This window comes from Typopeltis vanoorti, chromosome 2 (genome assembly GCF_054136105.1).
Source record: "Typopeltis vanoorti isolate ZY-2024b chromosome 2, IOZ_Tvanoo_1.0, whole genome shotgun sequence".
Lineage (NCBI taxonomy): Eukaryota > Metazoa > Arthropoda > Arachnida > Uropygi > Thelyphonidae > Typopeltis > Typopeltis vanoorti.
Window position 1 is genome coordinate 164,771,465 of NC_143550.1, and position 19,557 is coordinate 164,791,021.

General features: G+C 33.6%; 1 protein-coding gene across 1 annotated transcript in view; it reads right to left on the minus strand.

Moving 5' to 3' along the window:
• Positions 1–19,557, minus strand: part of mRpL10 (mitochondrial ribosomal protein L10) — a 59,630-nt gene that overhangs the window by 21,026 nt on the left and 19,047 nt on the right. Inside the window, exons 3-4 of the mRNA XM_090409185.1 lie at positions 16,363–16,497; positions 7,909–8,089 (exon numbers count right to left, since the gene is read on the minus strand). Coding sequence (XP_090265311.1) covers positions 7,909–8,089; positions 16,363–16,497 — 316 coding nt within the window. The remainder of the gene's footprint in view (positions 1–7,908; positions 8,090–16,362; positions 16,498–19,557) is intronic.

The window sequence follows — 19,557 nt, forward strand, 5'->3', positions numbered from 1 at the left end:
GATGCTGACAATGTCAAGTTCTTTTCTAATATCCTGGTTTTTAATATGATATTGCCAATGATGCCATCTGTTCAAGCCTCTAATCTTTCTCAGGACTCTCATATCTGCAGTCTCTATTCGTTGGTCAAGTGTTTTACTTCTGATCCAGCTCAGAGATCCATAAGTTAAAACTGGTTTGAACACTGTCTTGTATACAGCTAATTTAGAGTTCTGACTTTTCTCTCTTATTCCATATAAATTTATTCAATTGACTTCCTACCATACCAGCTTTGTTGATTCTGTTGTCTATTTCCATATTTAATTTACTATCTTCACTAAAAATCGTGTCTAAGTAGCTGAAATGTTTTACTTGTTCCACAGGTTCTTCATTCACAACGCAGTTGACATTTTCAATGATTCCACCTATTTTCATTATCTTCGTCTTTTTATTGCTGACCTTCATACCAAATATATTACAACAGTTATTCAATTTAGTCAGAGAATCTTGCAGACATGTAACAGATTTATTTAGAAGTATAACATCGTCTGCATAAAGCAAAGAGCTGACATTAACATCTCCAATTTTGATATCAGGTTTAATACCACTTTCCTTCATAATATGATCGATATAGACAATGAATAACAGAGGGGCTAATGTACATCCTTGTCTCACACCAGATTTAACATTAAACCATCTTCCTGTACTTACTTCAATCATAACTGCTGATTTACAACTCAAATAAAGACTAAGTATTGCTTAATATAATGCCCCATTGACAACATATAACTAGCATATCCAATAGCTTCTCTCTTGGCACCTTTTCACATGCTTTTTCCAGATCGACAAAACTCAAATACAGATCTTTGTTATATTCCTGTGGAAGATCTGATCCTGACAGCCTCTATTTGGCCTGAATCCAGCTTGTTCTTCTCCAAGCTTTTCTTCCACAATTCTTCTCAAATGTTTCTCAAGTATACTAGCATAAATCTTACCAGGAACACTCAGTAGGGAAATACCTCTGTAATTCTCACATTCAGTTTTATTTCCCTTTTTATATATAGGTACTATGAGAGCTCTACTCCAATCATTGGGAATTCGTCCCTCTGTCCAGGCATTCTGAACTATGCAGTGCAGTCACTGTAAGACTTTTATACCACCATACTTCAGCATTTCTGGTCAAATATCATCTACTCCTGCTGCTTTCCACATTTCAAGCCTTTGATTGCTTTTTCTACTTTAAGTATAGATATGTATTCCTGACTGAATGCCTGTTGAGTGTTTTTTTACCACTGTGCTTGTTTCATTTAGCAATTTTTCGAAGTAATTACTCCATACTTCAAGGATATCTTTTTTCTCCTGTTTTTTTCTCCTTTGATTGCTTTTTCTACTTTAAGTATAGATATGTATTCCTGACTGAATGCCTGTTGAGTGTTTTTTTACCACTGTGCTTGTTTCATTTAGCAATTTTTCGAAGTAATTACTCCATACTTCAAGGATATCTTTTTTCTCCTGTTTTCATTTCACCTTTATTATCTCTAATTCCTTTTACAGCTCTATTTCCTCCAATTCTGAGCTTCTTCAACAACCTCCAGAATTTTTTGCCACCTTCTTGATATTTATTTTCAATGTTCTTCCCAAAGTCATCCCATGACTTTTGTTTAGCTAGTTTTACACACTGTTTAGCTTTCTTACATTTGTCTCTGTATTCTGTAAGAGCACAAGCTGATTTATTTGCCAGGAATTTTTGATATGCTTTCTTCTTTTCTTTCACTTCCTCTTTTACTTCCTGTGTCCACTATGGAGTTCTGATTTTTTTATCCTTGCAGACACCATCACCACATGCCTCTCTGGCTGAATCAATCAGGGTTTTCTTCAAGGCTTGCCACTGAATCTCCAAGTTTTGGTTCCTGTTCTCAAACTCTTTCATTTTTTATTCAATAATCTTTGTGAATTTTAGTCTACAGTTCACATCTGAGAGCTGCTCAACTTTTAATCGCTTTAAAACTTTCTACTTTCTTACATGTTATTCTTTTCAATATGAAATTCAATTTTATCCTGCTCAAGACTAAATAATGATCACTTCCAATTTCAAATCCTCTATACACTCTGGTGTCCTGCACCAGGGAGAAAACATCACTATCAATAATAACATAGCAATGAGACTTTTCTTATTCCTTGCCTCTTCTCTCCATGTGAATTTGTGCACATTTTTATGTTGGAACATGGTGTTAGTAATAACCAGTCCATGTCCTGAGCAGAAATCCAACAGGTATTTGCCATTATTATTAGCTTTGCTCTTTTCTCCAAATTTTCCCAAAATATTTTTGTATGTCTGACAATCATTTCCTACTCTGCTATTTAGATCCCCAACAAGGACCAACTTTTCCTTTTTCATTGTGTTCATTAGTAGAGCCTTCTATGGGACCATAGGCACAAATAAGTCTCATTGTCCAGTTTCCCATTCTGATATTTGCCCATATCATTGTACTTCAGATTGCCTGCCATTCAAGAAGATTAGCCTCGTATTTAGTGTTGAATACTATGGCTACTACTTCTTTTCTTTGATTGTCATTGCCTGAATATAACATTTTGTATTTATTGTTTGGAAAGATCTCGCCAGTTTTTGTCTTTTTTGTTTCAGTCACCCATATTATGTCGATCTGGTACTTATCTAATTCCTCAGCTAGCTCCATTTCTTTGTCATTCAGGCTTCTTATGTTGATAGTACCGATCTTCAACTCTGGTGGTGATGTTGAGTTGGGATGTGTTTTAGGGTTTGCTCCGGTAGCTGACTTTTTACTGTTCACCTGGTTCCCTGGCGAAAACAACAGGGTCCTTGTTTAACCGGAAGACGCCCCAGCCGGCATGAAATTTTGTCATGTTGTACCATCATTTTGTATTTTGGTTTAAGCCAATAAGAATACAATTTGGTAGACTAAATCCCAGCCAGCCCATTCTCGTTCCTTCAGTATATAGGTAGATACCCAACAGTGTGCACCATGAGAAGGTGAGGATTGGACATTAGGTCAGAAGCTCTGGTCGGTTCTCTGCATTCCTTTAAAGGTTATGTTGAGGTCTGCTCTCAGTTATACAGCTTTGACCCTTAAGAACCCTTTGCAAAGAATAGTACGTGAGAAAGTTTGAAAAATAATTAAAATTAATCAGCCTTTTACAAGTAAACAGTAGGTTCAACTGTACAAACATTATTGAAGAAAAAATGAAACAGTTTGCAAATAAGAACCAAACCTTGGAGTCTCAATGGCAATTTCTGAAGAAAACATTCACTGATTCAGTTAGGGAGGTATGTAGTGAAATTGTATTGCAAGGATAGAAAAATAAGAACACTGTGGTGGACAAAAGATATTAAAGAAGCAGTCCTGAACAAAAAAAAAAGTGGCATAATGAAAGTTCCTAGCAAATAAGCTGGCAAATGCCAGAAAAGAATACAGAGAAAAATATAAGTGAGCCAAGCTGTGTGTAAAAGTAGCTAAACAAAAGTCATGGGAAGACTTTGGTAAGAATATTGAAAATAAATATCAGGAAAGTGGCAAAATGCTTTGGAGGTTATTGAAAAAGCTTAGAAATGAGGGAAAGCGTACTGTTAAAGGAATCAAAGATGATAAAGGTGACATGAAAACTGAAGATAAAGTTATCTTAGATGTTTGGAATAATCATTTTGAAAGACTGTTAACCACCTTCCCGTCCATTATGGATCAAATACACATCCACATGAGCTTCATATCCATTATATATTTCAATGTAATATCAATGGTATTATAATTTTAATAAGCACTTCGCATCCATGATAACTTGAACGTCTATAGATGTCTTGGCCGGTAGCGTGGTTAAATGAAACTAGCAGTGGCAGAACAGTAGCAGAAAATTTTCAAGAGTAATGCAATCAATATCGTATCAATAATTGTTGTAGAAAAAGCTATCAAAAACCTGAAATGTGGAAAGACAGCTGGTGTAGAACAGCGCTTCCCAAACTGTGGGCCACGGCCCCCTTGGGGCCGTGGCCCACAGTTTGGGAAGGTTTTGTTGAGGGGGGCCGTGAAATAATGAAAACAAATTTAAAATGTTTTAAGACTAAGTAGATTTTTTTTATTTTAAAAGAAACGTATTTAACTTTTATTATTTCTTTTTTGTTATTTTTTATATTTTAATGGAAAAATTCACACATTGGTGTTGGTTCACAAACTTTGCTTCCTGCGTATTTCGGCACTTAATGAATATTAGTAAATATTGTTTATTCATATGTTTCATTTCAAAGCAGTGGTTAATTGTATATACTTTGAATACTCTCCAGGGAAGCTCCAAATCTTCCTGTCCCTTTCATCACGTGTTCGTAATCAGGGTCTGTTGATATTGATTTTTATATACATATCAAAACTCATTTTATATTATCACTGTCATCCGAGCTAGTTTTCTGTTACCAATAAAAGTTTCGCATATACTTCACACATGAAAAAAAGCTTAAACAAGTTCATGTGAGGAGATAGTAACTCCTTGCAGTGGTAAACAACAGCCCTCCCTAACAGCCACTATACTGCAGAGGCAATAAAAACAAGTACTTTTATTATGCCAGCGAATAAGGTATGAGGAGTCTGTGTAATATATTTCTCGACAAATAGTGCAATTAGAGACAACTGGAATAAAAACACACTAATTAATGAATCACATGTCCCCCTCATACAGAAACTATGCTGTATAGACTGCAACAAAACCATATGTTGCATGGGCAAACACAGTATCTAACTAAAAACTATTGTTATTAATTAAATGTATGTGAGCTCGATTTTCCAAGGCAGCAATAAAATTCAACTGAACATGTTAAAATTCGTAAAAGTGTTAAAACTAAGTAATATATATATATATATATAATGAATGTTATGGCAGTTTCACATATGGAATTCGGTTGAAAAGAGTTAGCATTTCAACTCAATTGCCAGCTATGCTTTTATCTTTCGGTTGAGCGATCTTTTGTTAATACCGCGCCAATCATATGCACGTTTTAATAACCTGCCTTTGCTGTCTGTTTAGCGTTAGGTTTAAATTACCTTAAAGGGAGAAAGTCACAAAAGAGAAAAATGTTCCTGGTCCGGGGATTCCCTTATTCAGGTAATATTCGCTAATTTCATGTTATCAGTCTGTGGTGTGCCAGTATCGGTAAGTGGTGATATTATTTGATCTATTCTACGTTAAAAAATTTAATTCTGAGATGGATAAGTGGCTGATAAAAAAATATAAAAAAATTCCCGTGAACAATCAGAAGAAGCAGAAAGACTCAAAAAAAGAAAAAGGACAGTATTTCATATTTTACCAGAACAGCCCGCATCGTCTTCAGAACCAAACGGTAAGAGGCAAAAAATGTAATATATGCATTTGATTTTTGCAATATTCGCTGTGTATGTTTTGTAGTGAATATAAATACAATAAATATTATAATAATACATCTCTCTATTACGATTTTTTTTCGAGGGGAGCCGTGAAATATTTTAATTTTTGCAAAGGGGGCCCTGACATCCAGAAGTTTGGGAAGCACTGGTGTAGAAGATATAATCAACCAGAAATGCTTAAATATGGAGGCATAAAAGTTTTGCAGTGGCTACACTGCATAATTCAGGTAGTCTGATCAGAAGACCAGAATTGGAGTAGAACACTCATAGTCCCCATTTATAAAAAAAGGGAATAAAACTGAATGTGAGAATTACAGAGGAATTTCTCTAGTAAGTGTACTAGATAAGATTTATGCAAGCATACTTGAAAAGAGGTTGAGAAAAATTTGGAGAACAAGCTGGGTTGAAGTCAAACAGAGGTTGTCAAGATCTGATTTTTAGTTATGACAAACAGTTGAGAAATCATGGCACAAGGTGCTCAGAGAAAAACTTTTCAAAAGACTGCAATTATGTGGGATAAATGGAACATTATACAGATCAATACAATATTGAAAATTTTTTATAAATCAAAATTTATTATAGATCAATACAATAGTTTTATGTAAGATGTCAGTCAGCAGTTAGAATTGAAGGAAATACAGGGAGATGGTTGTTTGATGTAAAATCAAGTGTAAGACAAGGATGCACATTATCTCCACTCTTATTCATCATATACATGGATCGCATTATGAAAGAAAGCAGAATTAAATCTGATAATCAAAATCAGAGATATCAAAGATATTAAAAATTGAAGACCTATTTTGGTAGAAGTTAATATTTTTATGATCTTCCAAAAATACACATGGCAGGAGCTCCACTTAGATCCATATTGGACTGAATAGACCCCCCCCCCCAACTATTGCTTACCCAAATTCCTATTTGATCTTTTAAGCTCCTATAGTGGCTCACACAAGCCTCTATGAAGAATTCATCAGAATGTTTGACAAAAATTAAAAAAAAAACTTAACCCTTCAGCATACAGACCTCAACGATTAGTTTTGATATCAGTTCCTATTCACTAGTGTACCTCTGGTCGATGCTATCCAACTGTTATCTGTTGAACTGTTTGACTTTGTCATGCACTCAGGCTATTTCATTTGCAGAAACCAAATCTACAAACAGATTGAAGGAACTGCCATGGGAATCCCTTTTGTCACCTACATCTACTTAGAGCTTCTTGAGGAATCCCTATTCTTTTCAATACAACCCCAAACCTTCCTTTGGGATTCAACATGTAGATAATATGTTTGCCATTTGGCCAGACTTGGAAGAATGTCTACTTACCTTTTTAAACAAAATGAACAGCTTACACCCATGCATCAACTTTGTTATGGAAACAGAAAAGGAAGGAAAATTAGCCTTCCTGAATATCCTTCTTTTCGGTATTCCTTCTGGAACATTTGCTACTTCTATTCACTGTAAACCTACCTTCACAGGCTGCTACCTACAGGAAGATTCAGCACATAATCCATCTAAAAAAAAAATAGGTATCTTCAAATCTTTGCTCAACACAGCACATGTTATCTGGTATAATTTCCAATCTCTCCAACAAGAATTGAGCACCATTCAATGCACCTTAAGGAAGTTTAAATGCATCTTGGACTCTTACAAGCCCATTGCCAAAACCTCTATGGTGAGTCCCTATCCCATATATCATAGGCATCTCTAAGATGATTGCCAAGATCATGAAAAGATAAAATTTAGTTCCTACTTTTTCCCTATCAACAAAATCTCCTCCTGGTTACCATCCAACTAAAGATACACCCCTCACTCTCTCTCTCCCTGGTGTTTATCAAGTTCAGTATGTGTGATTACCTCCGTTCTTACTTTGGACAAACAGGATGTTCTGTTGAAAAATTACTACAAGAACACCAATCTTATATTAACAACAATAAAACTGAAAAATCTGGTCTTACTCAGCATGGAGTGGACAGTGACCATTATATCTTATGGTCCAACACTCACCTTTTATATCAGTGAGGGTTTAGGTTTGAGCAGTTATTTAAAGAGAGTGATTTTACACTGCCCAAACTTAAATTGTAATGACCATCTATCCATGGCCAAGATTTGGGAGAGTTTCATCCTCATAAATGGTAAGCAATAGTGTGTCCTCTCTGTTCTAATTAATTAAATTTTTTAAAAATAAAATGCTTGTAATTTCTTTATTTATATAAATTTAATTTTAATTCAAATCAAGTAAATTTGGGACATAATTGTAATCTTATTTTATTGTAACCACCCACTAGGTGGTATCCAACACATGGCTCAGCTCTGTAAATTGGATCAACAATTTTTGTTCTAGCTTCACCTTGTGATTATGCTGTTGCACTAATGATGAGCAGTTAGTTTCTGGTTAAATATATTTGCAGTAATAAAATTATTATATATTCTTGTGAATATGTGTATTTAATAAACCATTTTTATTATGGCACAAGTGCCATTAAAAATTCAAAAAACAATTTTAATACTAGTCAAATCTTTTATACATACCTAATAATACATAATTAGGCATTTTTTTAGTGAGCTTAAGCAGTTTCTTAACTTGAGGTTCTTGGCTGAATACAAGGGCACTAGTAGAACAAGATGTGAAGAGAGGTAATGCACACTCATATGGAGTATTTTCAAGAGCAAGTTTTACAGTATTAGTATTATAATGACGAAGAAAAATATCCTACAAGGAAGAAATGTTTAAAAGAAATAGTAATTTATATAAGAATGGAAGGAAATAATATTATCAGTTATTACAGCAGATTAATCACATATACTATAAAAGTACCTCAAAATTCTTCCTCTGGAGTGAAAATGTTAATATTATTCTAGAAGGAAGAATAAATTAACTTGATGGTTCTGTTAATGTTCTTCCTTCACTAATTCACACTCTCTTCTCCTCTCCCCAGAAAATATGGACAATTATAAAATAAAACATAATTCAGTATTTGAAGGAACTAATACCTTCTTTAATCAAAAATATCTCACACAGTTATAACTTCTGTAGCTCATTATATTACTCCATAAATATATTAAATTGTGCCATCATTTTACATTGTTGTAAAATGATGGTACAACAAAGTCAGTATGGTAGGAAGTCAACTGAATCAATTTATATGAAATAAGACAGAAATTAATCAAAACACTAAATTAACTGTATACAAGACAGTGTTCAAACCAATTTTAACTTATGGATCTGAGAGCTGAGTTAGAAATAAAACACTTGACCAAACACTATAGATATGAGAGTCCTGAAAAAGATTAGGGGCATGAACAGATGGCATCAATGGCAATATGATATTAAAAACCAGGATATTAGGAAAGAACTTTCTCGTAGACAGGCTTATACGTTGGTTATGCATTATTAAAACACTTAAGGAATAGAACAACGTAGTTAAGGATATAAATTAAATTAAACTTTAATAAATATTTTCCGATATTTCGGTAATGTCACATTGCCATCTTCTAAAGGAACTTACAAAAAAAGCACGTGCACGTAGGCACTACAAACACAGTAACTGGGAATGAAGAGATGAAGCTATTGTTCTCCTAAAAGTCCTGATGGTGCCCTCTAGCGGGCTAAGTAGGTGTTCTTGGCCGTTGGGCTGAAGGTCTGCTGATGTAAGCCTCCCAAATTTGGGGCAGTCGCATACAACCAAATTTGTTGAGGTTTGGAAAATTTCTTAGGGCTGAGGCTGATTCCATAAATAGTCTTTCGTATTTGTATTTGCTACGGTGTATTACTGTAGCTTTCTTCCACCGTATTCTGTGGCGTGTATCCAGAGCATGGTCCGCAAGACCAGAATGGCTGTACTTGTGAAACCGGATGTAGTCCTTGTGTTCAGAAATTCTGATATTCACTGTCCTGCCTGTTTGGCCAAAGTAAGACAGATTACAACTGCAAGGGACCTGGTATACACCAGGTAGGTCTAGGGGAAGTGGTTGGTCTTTAGTGGAGCGGATAAGGGATGCCAATTTTCTGTAAGGTTTGTAACAGGAGGTTAGGTCATGCTTTTTTAAGATTTTGGTAATCTTTTCTGAGGTGCCTCGGATGTAGGGAATGGTGATGGATTTAGAGTAATCCTTGTTGTGGAGGGGGGAGGGGATCTGTGGTTTGTAGGTTCTAATATTTTTTGGACTTTTTTTGGGGGGTAGCCATTGGCTGAGAAAGTGTTGAGGATGTGATTTAGTTCAGTGTTTAGGGCCAAGTCGTTTGAACAGATTAGTTTTGCCCTGTTGTATAGTGTTTTCACTACTCCATATTGTTGTGTGTGTGGGGGTGGGTGGGATTGTTGGTGAATGTATCTGCCTGTATGGGTGGGTTTTCTGTAAACTGAGAAAACCAAGGTTCCATTAGGCTGGCGGGTGACTAGTGTGTCTAGGAAAGGGAGGCTGTTTTTTTCCTCTTTTTCCAGGGTGAATTTGATTCTGGGGTGTTGGTTGTTTAAGTGTGTTAAGAAGGAGAGAAGTGTTTCAGAGCCATGTGGCCAAATAGCGAACACATCATCAATGTAGCGAAGCCATAGGAAAGAACTTGACACTGTTAGCATCCAGGAATGTGTTGGCAAAGCTAATCTAAGGTAGCATGATCACTTAAACAGAATGAGAGAAGAAAGATTAGCAAAACAAGTGTTCTCTACCAGGTTGGCACGAAAAAGTCCCAGAGGAAGACATAATATAGGTGTGTTGAGACAGTAAAAAATATCTTAGAAGACAGAAATATAAGATTTGATCATGTTGGGATCTTGACAGATAACAGATTGATTTGGAGAAAAATTGTTGATAGGAAGTTAGTAATGGTACACCCCTTGAGGGTACATGTCAGGCATTTGATGATGATGATATATTAAACACCAGTTCAAAGCTATTAATGACAATACTGATACAAAAAATCATTAAGGCAACTTTTGATAATTTTTTCACTCATGTCAATCTATTAACATTTAATAATTATAAAACTAAGGTAAATCTTTAAATGAACTAACTGTCATTAAAACACTCAAATTTTATTGTATTTCTCACCATGTTTGGTCTTTAATATATATATATATATATATATCTGACCCATGCACGAAAGGTATAAGACTTATAGCATATCAGTATCATGTGTATGCAAGAGGATAAGAAGAAAGGAGGAATCTGTTAATTTTTTTTTTTTTTTTTTTTGAACAACTGAAGGTGGTATTCTTTGGGGAAATTAGAGTGGGGGAGGCTATTCCAAACAACAGAAGTATATGGAATAAAAGAGGAAACAGTGAAGCTGATTCAATGAGTTTCAAAATGGATGGTAAAAGGATGTTGGTTGGATCTTGTTTTGATGATTTTGGAGAATAGTGGAATAACAGTGGCCAATTCAGCAGAGTACTATCCATGATAATACTTGTAGAAGAGGCACAAGGCAGAAACTGACCATCTGCAAGACAGGCACTGAAGCAAATATGTGAGAGAGAAATCATTAATTAACCAAATTGTCCTCTTTTGGATAGAATAGACCAATCTTAGAAAGGATTTTGGCATACCACTCCCAAATATGGGAGCAATATTCCACAGTTGGGTGAATTTGGTATTTGTATAGAGTTAGCAGGTGTGAAGTAGTATGTTGTGCAAAAAAATTGCAACAAGTTTTTTGGTGGCTGCAGAAGCTATAATTGATTTTTATGACAGGAAAGGTCAGGGGTATAAAACAGTCCAAGAGGGAAAATCTAATCATGTTTGGATATCTGGGCATTAACCTCCCTACTGGCTGAGGTGGATGAAATATCCACCCCACCATAGCATTCTGCATGGATCAAAACTTCATCGGCATTGTCCCTTTCATCATGCCATTACCTTCCTCCACCGTTAATCCCTTTACGGCTATTTTAGAGCCATTCGTGGATTAACTGTTAGTGTCTGACTAACAGTTTGTGTCACCTGTCTTTACACACACACACTGTTTTACTTGGAATTTTCTTTACTGTCCTAAAATATTTGCCTTTTTTGCCTCTAAAATGATTTATTGTGTTTCTTCGCAAAATTTGAAACGAATTTCACATGTGCGAAAATAATTAATCCTGAAATGACCATCGATCAGCCTTTGCAATGAATCTATTTAGTAGTAGCAAATTCTGCTGTATTTTAAATTTATTCTTCAAATCACTGCAACAGAACAGTTGCACTGATTGTTCCAATATAGAAACAACTTTTTTCGCAAATTTTCAGATGTTTGCATTGAACATATTATGTCACGTATTTATATTTTTAAATAATATTTATTGAAATAAATATGACCTTTTCTTTCTTTCCTAGCAAAATACCATTATATGGATTATCACATTTCAGTTCTAGAAACGATTTTTTTTTTTTTTTATGAACAACAAACGATGTTATATTGCATAACTCGGTTTCCGATTGTGAATCTTTTTAGTATCGAGAATTTATATCCAATGATGTTTTAGCAGGGATTTTTAGCCTTTTTTTTTTTTTTTTTGTAGGATGCACATTACTATAATATCCAAAGCATAACCACCATAGATATGTTGAAAATATAATATGAAGGATATCATATACAGAATAATTCAACATTTATGCTCATTTTGAATATTTGCTAATGCTTACCCCCTCCCCATCCTTATCCACTCCTGGAATTCAATTACATAACCACTCTAAATTTCTAGTTAGAAAACGACAGTAATCAATGTCAGAGTTTCCAGACAGTAATCAAAATCTATTACTTCATTTTACCATTTAGACAAAAGAAATAAGGCAATAAGATTGTTGTACCCTGAAGCTTCTAATTCTGCACTATTTCTTTGCAATCTAAAACTAGCTGTTCTACTGTCTGCTGAAATGATTTGAAATTTTAGAAATACTATGCTATATTTTCACCACAAAATTGTTTATATGCATACCACACAAAAGAAAGTTTAGTAGTATTATTTTAGTTTCTTTTTCTTAAAATAATCTAAATATTTTTACTTATGCTTCTGGGTGCTATTTCTGAAGTAATCTACGTCTTAGAAATACTTGTAGTAATCCTCTTAGCTGGTGGAAAAGGTAAAGGCTTAGATTACTCTCAGTGCTATTGAGGAAGAAAATTGAGAATGCTTAGCTAGAAGGGACACTAAAGCGCCTCAAGCTATAGTCCGAGATACATCAAGAATGTCGTGTTTTGTTTTCAATTGTTGATTAGTAGACATCCTAACATAGAAGAAAATACAGACATTTCTTTTACAGGCTGATACAGTATTTATGCTGAAATAAGTTCTTAATTTATAACGATCAGTTTCATTTTTATTATCGAAGAATTATAAATTATTTCATATAATTATCTTGAAAAAGAGGACTTGAATTATTTTAAAAGAAAAGGAGCATATACTTCACATAATCTTATTTTTTGGGGAGGGCAGGAAGGTTATATTGAAGACTTATTCAATTTGCATATATTTCAGAGAATTTATTTTATAAATCGTTAGCAAGACAACTGTTTTGAACGTAAATCACTTGGGGAACATGCCCATTCATTTTAGTGTAAATAGTAGCAAAGATTTAGCTACTTCAATAATGTCACCTATCTAAACTAGAAGAAAATATCGTTATATCTGCTGATGTTAGAACTCTTACATAAATAATTTTTCTGGCATGAATTCTCTATCAGCTATAATGTAATCAATCTACAGATTTCTACCCTCTTGTATTCTACCATCTTATGCGCAGTGATTTCTTCTTTGTACTACAAGAAAAAAATCAGATAGCACAAGAAAAATATGGAGTATTTTCTTTTTCATTGGGTGAATTTACAATGTTCTCAATTCGTGTTTTGAAAAGAAAGTACAAATGATTTTTTTTTCTTACTATTTTTGCCATTAGAACATCTGATACAATTACAAGAGTGGCATTTTACCGTTTTCCTCCCACACGAGAAAAAGAAATATGACAATAATATTGTTGATTCTGTCGAACTTTTATAGTGGAAATTTTTAATACAAAACTTTGTAATTTAAATATATACGTATATAAGCAAAAGTATTGTTTATTATAAAATTGGAGCATAATATCTGAACTAGCAGAAAATATATACATATCAATTTAAATCATAACCGTTAATTTTATTTTGTAATGACCAATTATACAGGGAAACCAAGAAGGTGAAAGTGAAAAGAACAGTAGAATACAATATAAAGAAAAAAAATTAGTGATATGTTTAAAGAATTTCATTATTCTTTATAAAGCAAAGTCGCTCAAGCATGTCCTTCAGGAAATCTGGGAAGTATACTTTGAATAATGATTTTGAACAAAAATATAATATAATATCAAACGTCGGCAGCTGGTTTTGTTAAATAATATTTCAAATAATTATTGTGAATTAATTTCTTCGAGAACAAAGAAAATGGTTTGTGGAGTAAGCAATTAGAAAAAAATTAGCAAAAAAATTAAAAACTAAATTGGTTCTGGAATGTAACGCAATATTTAAATGAAGAAATTAGGCAAGGATCTTTATTTTGTCCAGGCATTAAAATTGTATTTTACAATAAAAAGAGAAAATAAAAATAATTTCTATATTTTTAGTTTATCCAATATAACTAAAATTCAGTTACCCAGCATAGAACAAGGAAGTGCATTTCTTGTTATAGGTAACTGAGACACAGCTATGAGCCTGAGATAATCTGATTAAGTGCTCTCTTCAGTGTGAGGGATTATCACACCTTCTAATGGACATGCTGGGCGAATTTCACTTCTTATCCATGTTCTTTCAACAGGTGTACTGAATCGTATCCAGATTTATCTGGACGTCTATAGACGTCCTAGCCGGTAGGGAGGTTAATGAAGGTAAGGTTGGGGGGGGGGGGGAAGCTCTTTCTTGCAAGAGATCAGACAGGACTGAGTTTTGGTAGCATTGAAGTCTACAAGGTTGTCCTTGCCCCATTGGGATATTATTATTATTAAGAGAGACCTTCAGGGAGTCAGGAACTCATCAAGGGAGGTCACATGCTACACGGACCAGCTATCATACTTATTCTTGAATTCATTTGCACTGCTTACACATACCACATTCAATGACAATCCATTCTAAACATGCACTACTCTATGAAAAAAAATCTAGCCCCACCCCCTCTTACTGGCATTCATTCTCAGCTTCCAAGGAAGTAGATCGAATGAAAGAGGCGACAGTGAAGTTGATTCTTGTCCTTTCCCCACCTTCCATAAAATGAAAAATTCCACCAACTGAAATCCAGTATGATCCTTTCAGAAGTTTGTATATCTCAATCACATCACCCCCCCTTTCTCCTCTTTGCTAGTGTTTGCAGTCTACAAAATCTCAATCTGTTTTCATGATCAGTATTAAACAATCCTGATATCGTCTTTAACACACTCCTTTGCGCACGTGCATGTGCACACACACACACTCTCCCCCACTGTATCAGAATCACAACAGAAGACCAGACATGTGCACAATAGTCCAAGTGAGGTCTTATCAAGGCCTTATTAAGAGGCAAAATTACACTCTTATTTCTACATGTTAAAGTTCGTTTCAGCATTGAAATTATCTTTTGAGTTGTATTTGCAATCTTTGCTACATGGCCCCTGAACTTCAACTTGCTATCTACTAACAACACTCCAAGGTCCCTAACCTGGTCAGTTTCTTCTAGCATAATTCCACCAATATAATACGAAATTGGATATCTAATCAAGCATAATCTAATATACAGATCTGGGTTAAAAATAAAACACTTGATTAAAGAGAAGACCGTAGATAGAGATCTTAAAAAAATTAGAGGAGGGAACAGATGGCATCACTAACTGAAGATTTAACAGCAACAGAATTTAAAAATTCAAAAAATGGATAGAAAAAACATACAAATCATTCTTAAACACATTTTGTGGTATTATTATATTTAAATAGACAGAAAATAGAATCAGATGATGTATGTGATTTATACTCATTATCTTAGATGAACTTATGTCCCATGATAGAACAATAATAATAATTAGTAGAAAAGGAATGATTAAAAAACTGAAAATTTCCTACATCAATAAGGAGAGTGGTACATATATACGTATGCTGTTCAATAAGTAATAAGACTATATTTATACAGAAAACAGATTACCTTTAATCGTCATCGTTTACATGGTCTTTTTTGAAGTAACTACTGTGAGACGCAATGCATTTATCCCAACGTTGCGTCCACTTCTTCTGTTTTTTGAGAGTTCTTTCAAAACTGCCTCCGCAGCTTTAACACATGCTTTGTTACTTTCGAAATGGCGGCCTCTTAGTGGTTTCTTGAGCTGAGGAAACAGGCAGAAATCGCACGGTGCGAGATCAGGACTGTATGGGGGGTGTGGTAGGATATCTGTGTTGTTCTTCTGCAAAACGTCCACTACACAACCAGCAATATGTGGCCTTGCATTATTGTGGTGCAATAAGAAGCCATTCTTCAGCAATGGATGCTTCCTTTTGACGTGCTTGATGATAATCGCTGCTGTGTTGATCACTGTCTCTGTGATGGACGTTGAAGGTCTTCCCAAACGTTCAAGAACTTCCACATTTTGCCTTCCTTCCTTAAAAGTTTTATGCCAGCGAAAAACACTTGCCATCGACATTGCTTCATCGTGGAAAGCTTTGCGTATCATGTTAAAAGTGTTCGATGCCGATTTTTGCAAACGCACACAAAATTTAATCGAAACAAGCTTGTGTTTAGTCACGTGACACTCTAGCACATCAGCCCGTATACGGCATCTATCAACCTCTTTTGTTAATACAGACAGCAACATTTCTTTATTCCACAGAAATTAATATTGTGATGAGTGGTTTCGCCACAGTAAAATTAGTCTTATTACTTATTGAACAGTCCATGTATATTCACCATAAAATCAAACTTTCATTTAGGGAGCTAGGCTACATTTTTTGTAAACAAAAAGATACAGCTTACCTAAACTTTTGTTACTACTGCTAATAATAATAATAAAACACAATACCTCTTTGAAAAGTATATTTCGTATTTTCTTCTTTTCTTCTTCAGTTATAGAATTTCGATGGAGAAAACATATCATTCTTGAAGAGTGCCACTCTTTCATCATTTCTTTAGACAGCAACTGTTCATATGGATGAATCTAATAAAAAATATTACATATTCATTAAACTTGCTTCAAAAGATATTCAACAGCTCATTAGAAAAGAAAAATCTCAAATTACAAATGAAACAAAAACAAACACAAGGGACAATGAAACAAAAATAAATTGTTATTTCTGTTTCATTATTCCACAAGATGTTATGTTCAGGCAATAATGATCAGGAAAAGAAAGGATTAATATTGTATCCAACAGTAGAAATGTAGATAAATTTCTTGAATGGCAGGTAGTTTCAAAAGACTGATGTCGGTAAACATCAAAATGGAAAATTGGACAATGAAACATATGGCCTGTGGTCTAACAGAATATGCTACTAAGGAAGAAGTGGAGAAATTTTTTTAAGTGATTAGATTTTAAGTTCAATTTTAGCTGCTTTCTCTAGAGAAAGCAGCTAACAAAGCAAAATGAAAAGTTGGTCATTTTTCTAATTGAAATACTATTAATATACACAAGTATATGAATATACTACACCTCCGAATCAAAAAATTAGATAATCATCATCATCATACGTATCAAGGATTTAGGCCTAGTATGGCTTGTTCCGGCCTTAGAAGTCATCGTTGAATCGTTTAAGAGGACGTCCTGGTTTTCTTTTTCCTAATGGCTTGTACTTTAAGGCTTGTCTTGGTAATCTTTCTGTTTTCATTCTTTGAACGTGTTCCATCCATCTATGTTTATATTTTTTCATTTTTTCAATTACTGGTTCTTGGTTTAATTCTTTCATATCTTCATTTCTTTTGTGATTAAATAGGTATACTTTGCAGTTTTTCTCATAAACTTCATTTCTGCTGTTGTTAATCTTTGTTTGTCTTTTTGTTTTATTGTCCAGATTTCGCTTCCATACATTAAGACCGGTAGGGCTAATGTATACTTTTAGCCTGGTTTGTTTTTGAACTAGGTTTGGTTTAAATATAGAGTTAATTACTCCTGTTATTTTTAAATATTTTGCAATTTTTATGTTTATATCTTTTTGATTTTCATATGTGATCATACATCCTAGGTAGTTAAATGAATTCACCTGTTCTAAGATCTTGTTATCTAATACTATTTTAGTTCTTGCTGGATCTTGTCCTTTAAAGGCCATGGTTTTTGATTTTTCCGTTGATATTATCATACCATAATCTTTGGATAACTCATTTAGATTTAAAATAGCTTTCTGTAAGTTATCTTCAGACTTTGTAATTATTATTTGGTCGTCTGCAAAGAGGAGAGTGTTTAAGTTAACTGTAGGTGAAAGTTTAATTCCTTGATGTAAATTTTTACTCCATTTTATTATTATTTCATTTAAGTAGATATTAAAAAGAGTTGCTGAGAGGGGACATCCCTGTAGGACCCCTTGGTTTATCTCTCTTGTATATGATAGCTCATGATTTAATCTTATTTGTATTTGATTATTTTCATATATACTTGTGACAGCTTTTAGGATATTATTTGGCATTTGTCTTTCTTTTAATATGTTAAATAATATGTTTCTTTTAACTTTGTCAAATGCTTTTTCAAAGTCAATAAATGCAATATGTGTTTCTAAATTATATTCTCTTCTTTTCTCTATTATTAATTTTAGGCAGAAGGATGGGTCTATACATGATCGTCCTTTTCTAAATCCATTTTGTACCTCTAGAATAAAGTTTTCGGAATATTTCATTAGTTTGTTATTTAAGATTCTGCTGTATATTTTGTAACATGAATTTAGTATACTGATACCTCTATAGTTTTTAGGGTCATCTCTATTACCTTTCTTAAAGATAGGAATCACAATTGCTTTTTTCCATTCTATTGGGGGGATACCAGTTGAGTAAATTTTATTTAAAAATAATAAGAGTCTTCCTTTGAATCTTGTTCCTGCGTATTTATATAGTTCTGAACCTAGCTTATCTTCTCCAGGTGATTTTCCGTTTCTTGTTTCTTTCAGGCTGATTTCTAATTCTTCTTCAGTTATTTCCTTTTCATTTTCGTTAATTGTTTGCCAGTTGTCTTTTTTAAAATATTTGTCTGTCCACAGTTCTGTGTAGTAATTTAGAAATTCTTCTAATTTCAATTAAGTGTTTAATTTTATATTTTCTTTGGTATCTGCATTTAGGTGTTTCAAAATCTTATATACATTGGGTCTTATTTTATATAAATCATGTTCTAAATTAGAAACAAATTTATTCCATGATTCTCTATGTCTTTTTCTGACTTCTCTTTTAGCTATGGCTCTTATTCTATTATATTCTATTTCATCTTCTAATCTTTTACTGCTTAACCATTTGTGATAGGCTTCTTTTTTCTTTTTGATTATTTCTTTGATTGTATCATCCCAGATCTTCAGTTTTTCTCTTTTATTGAATTTTTTGGTCTTTCCTAAGCCTTCATTTGCTGCTGCATTTAGTATCATTATTATATTAAGCCATTCTATTTCTATTTCTTCATTTTGTTTTATTTTATCTAGATACTGGTTAATTCTTTGTTCATATAGCCATTGTACATTTGTGTCATTCAATAGTCTAGTTTTATAAACAAATGTTTCAATTTTTCTTTCTGTTCTTGTTACTTGTAGCCATTTAGGTGGTAATCTTAATTTTATTTTAACAAGGAAGTGGTCACTGCTTATTTCATATCCTCTGTGAACTCTAACATCTAGTGAAAATTTTGATTTCTTTTCATTTAATATGAAGTAATCTAATATTGATTTCCATCCTCTTGCTGCCCAAGTATATTTATGTATGTCTTTATGTTTATAAAAGGAATTCATTATTTTTAGGTTATTATAAACTACAAAGTCAATCAATTTTTTACCATTTCTGTTTAGAGTGTGTTCTCCATGTATTCCTATATTATTATTAATTTTTGTATTAAAATTAAGGGGATATTAAATCCCACATAGTTTTAAAACCGAGTATTGTCGTTTCCATTTTCGTTTTCCCTTTTCCATTCCAGGGTCGTTTCCCATAGATTCAATCCGATTATCTTTTTCTGTCAGCTTACAAGTGAAGCTTATTAGCTCTTTATACTTAAGTAAAATTAATTTTTATGTTTCCAATTCTTGCATTTAAGTCTGT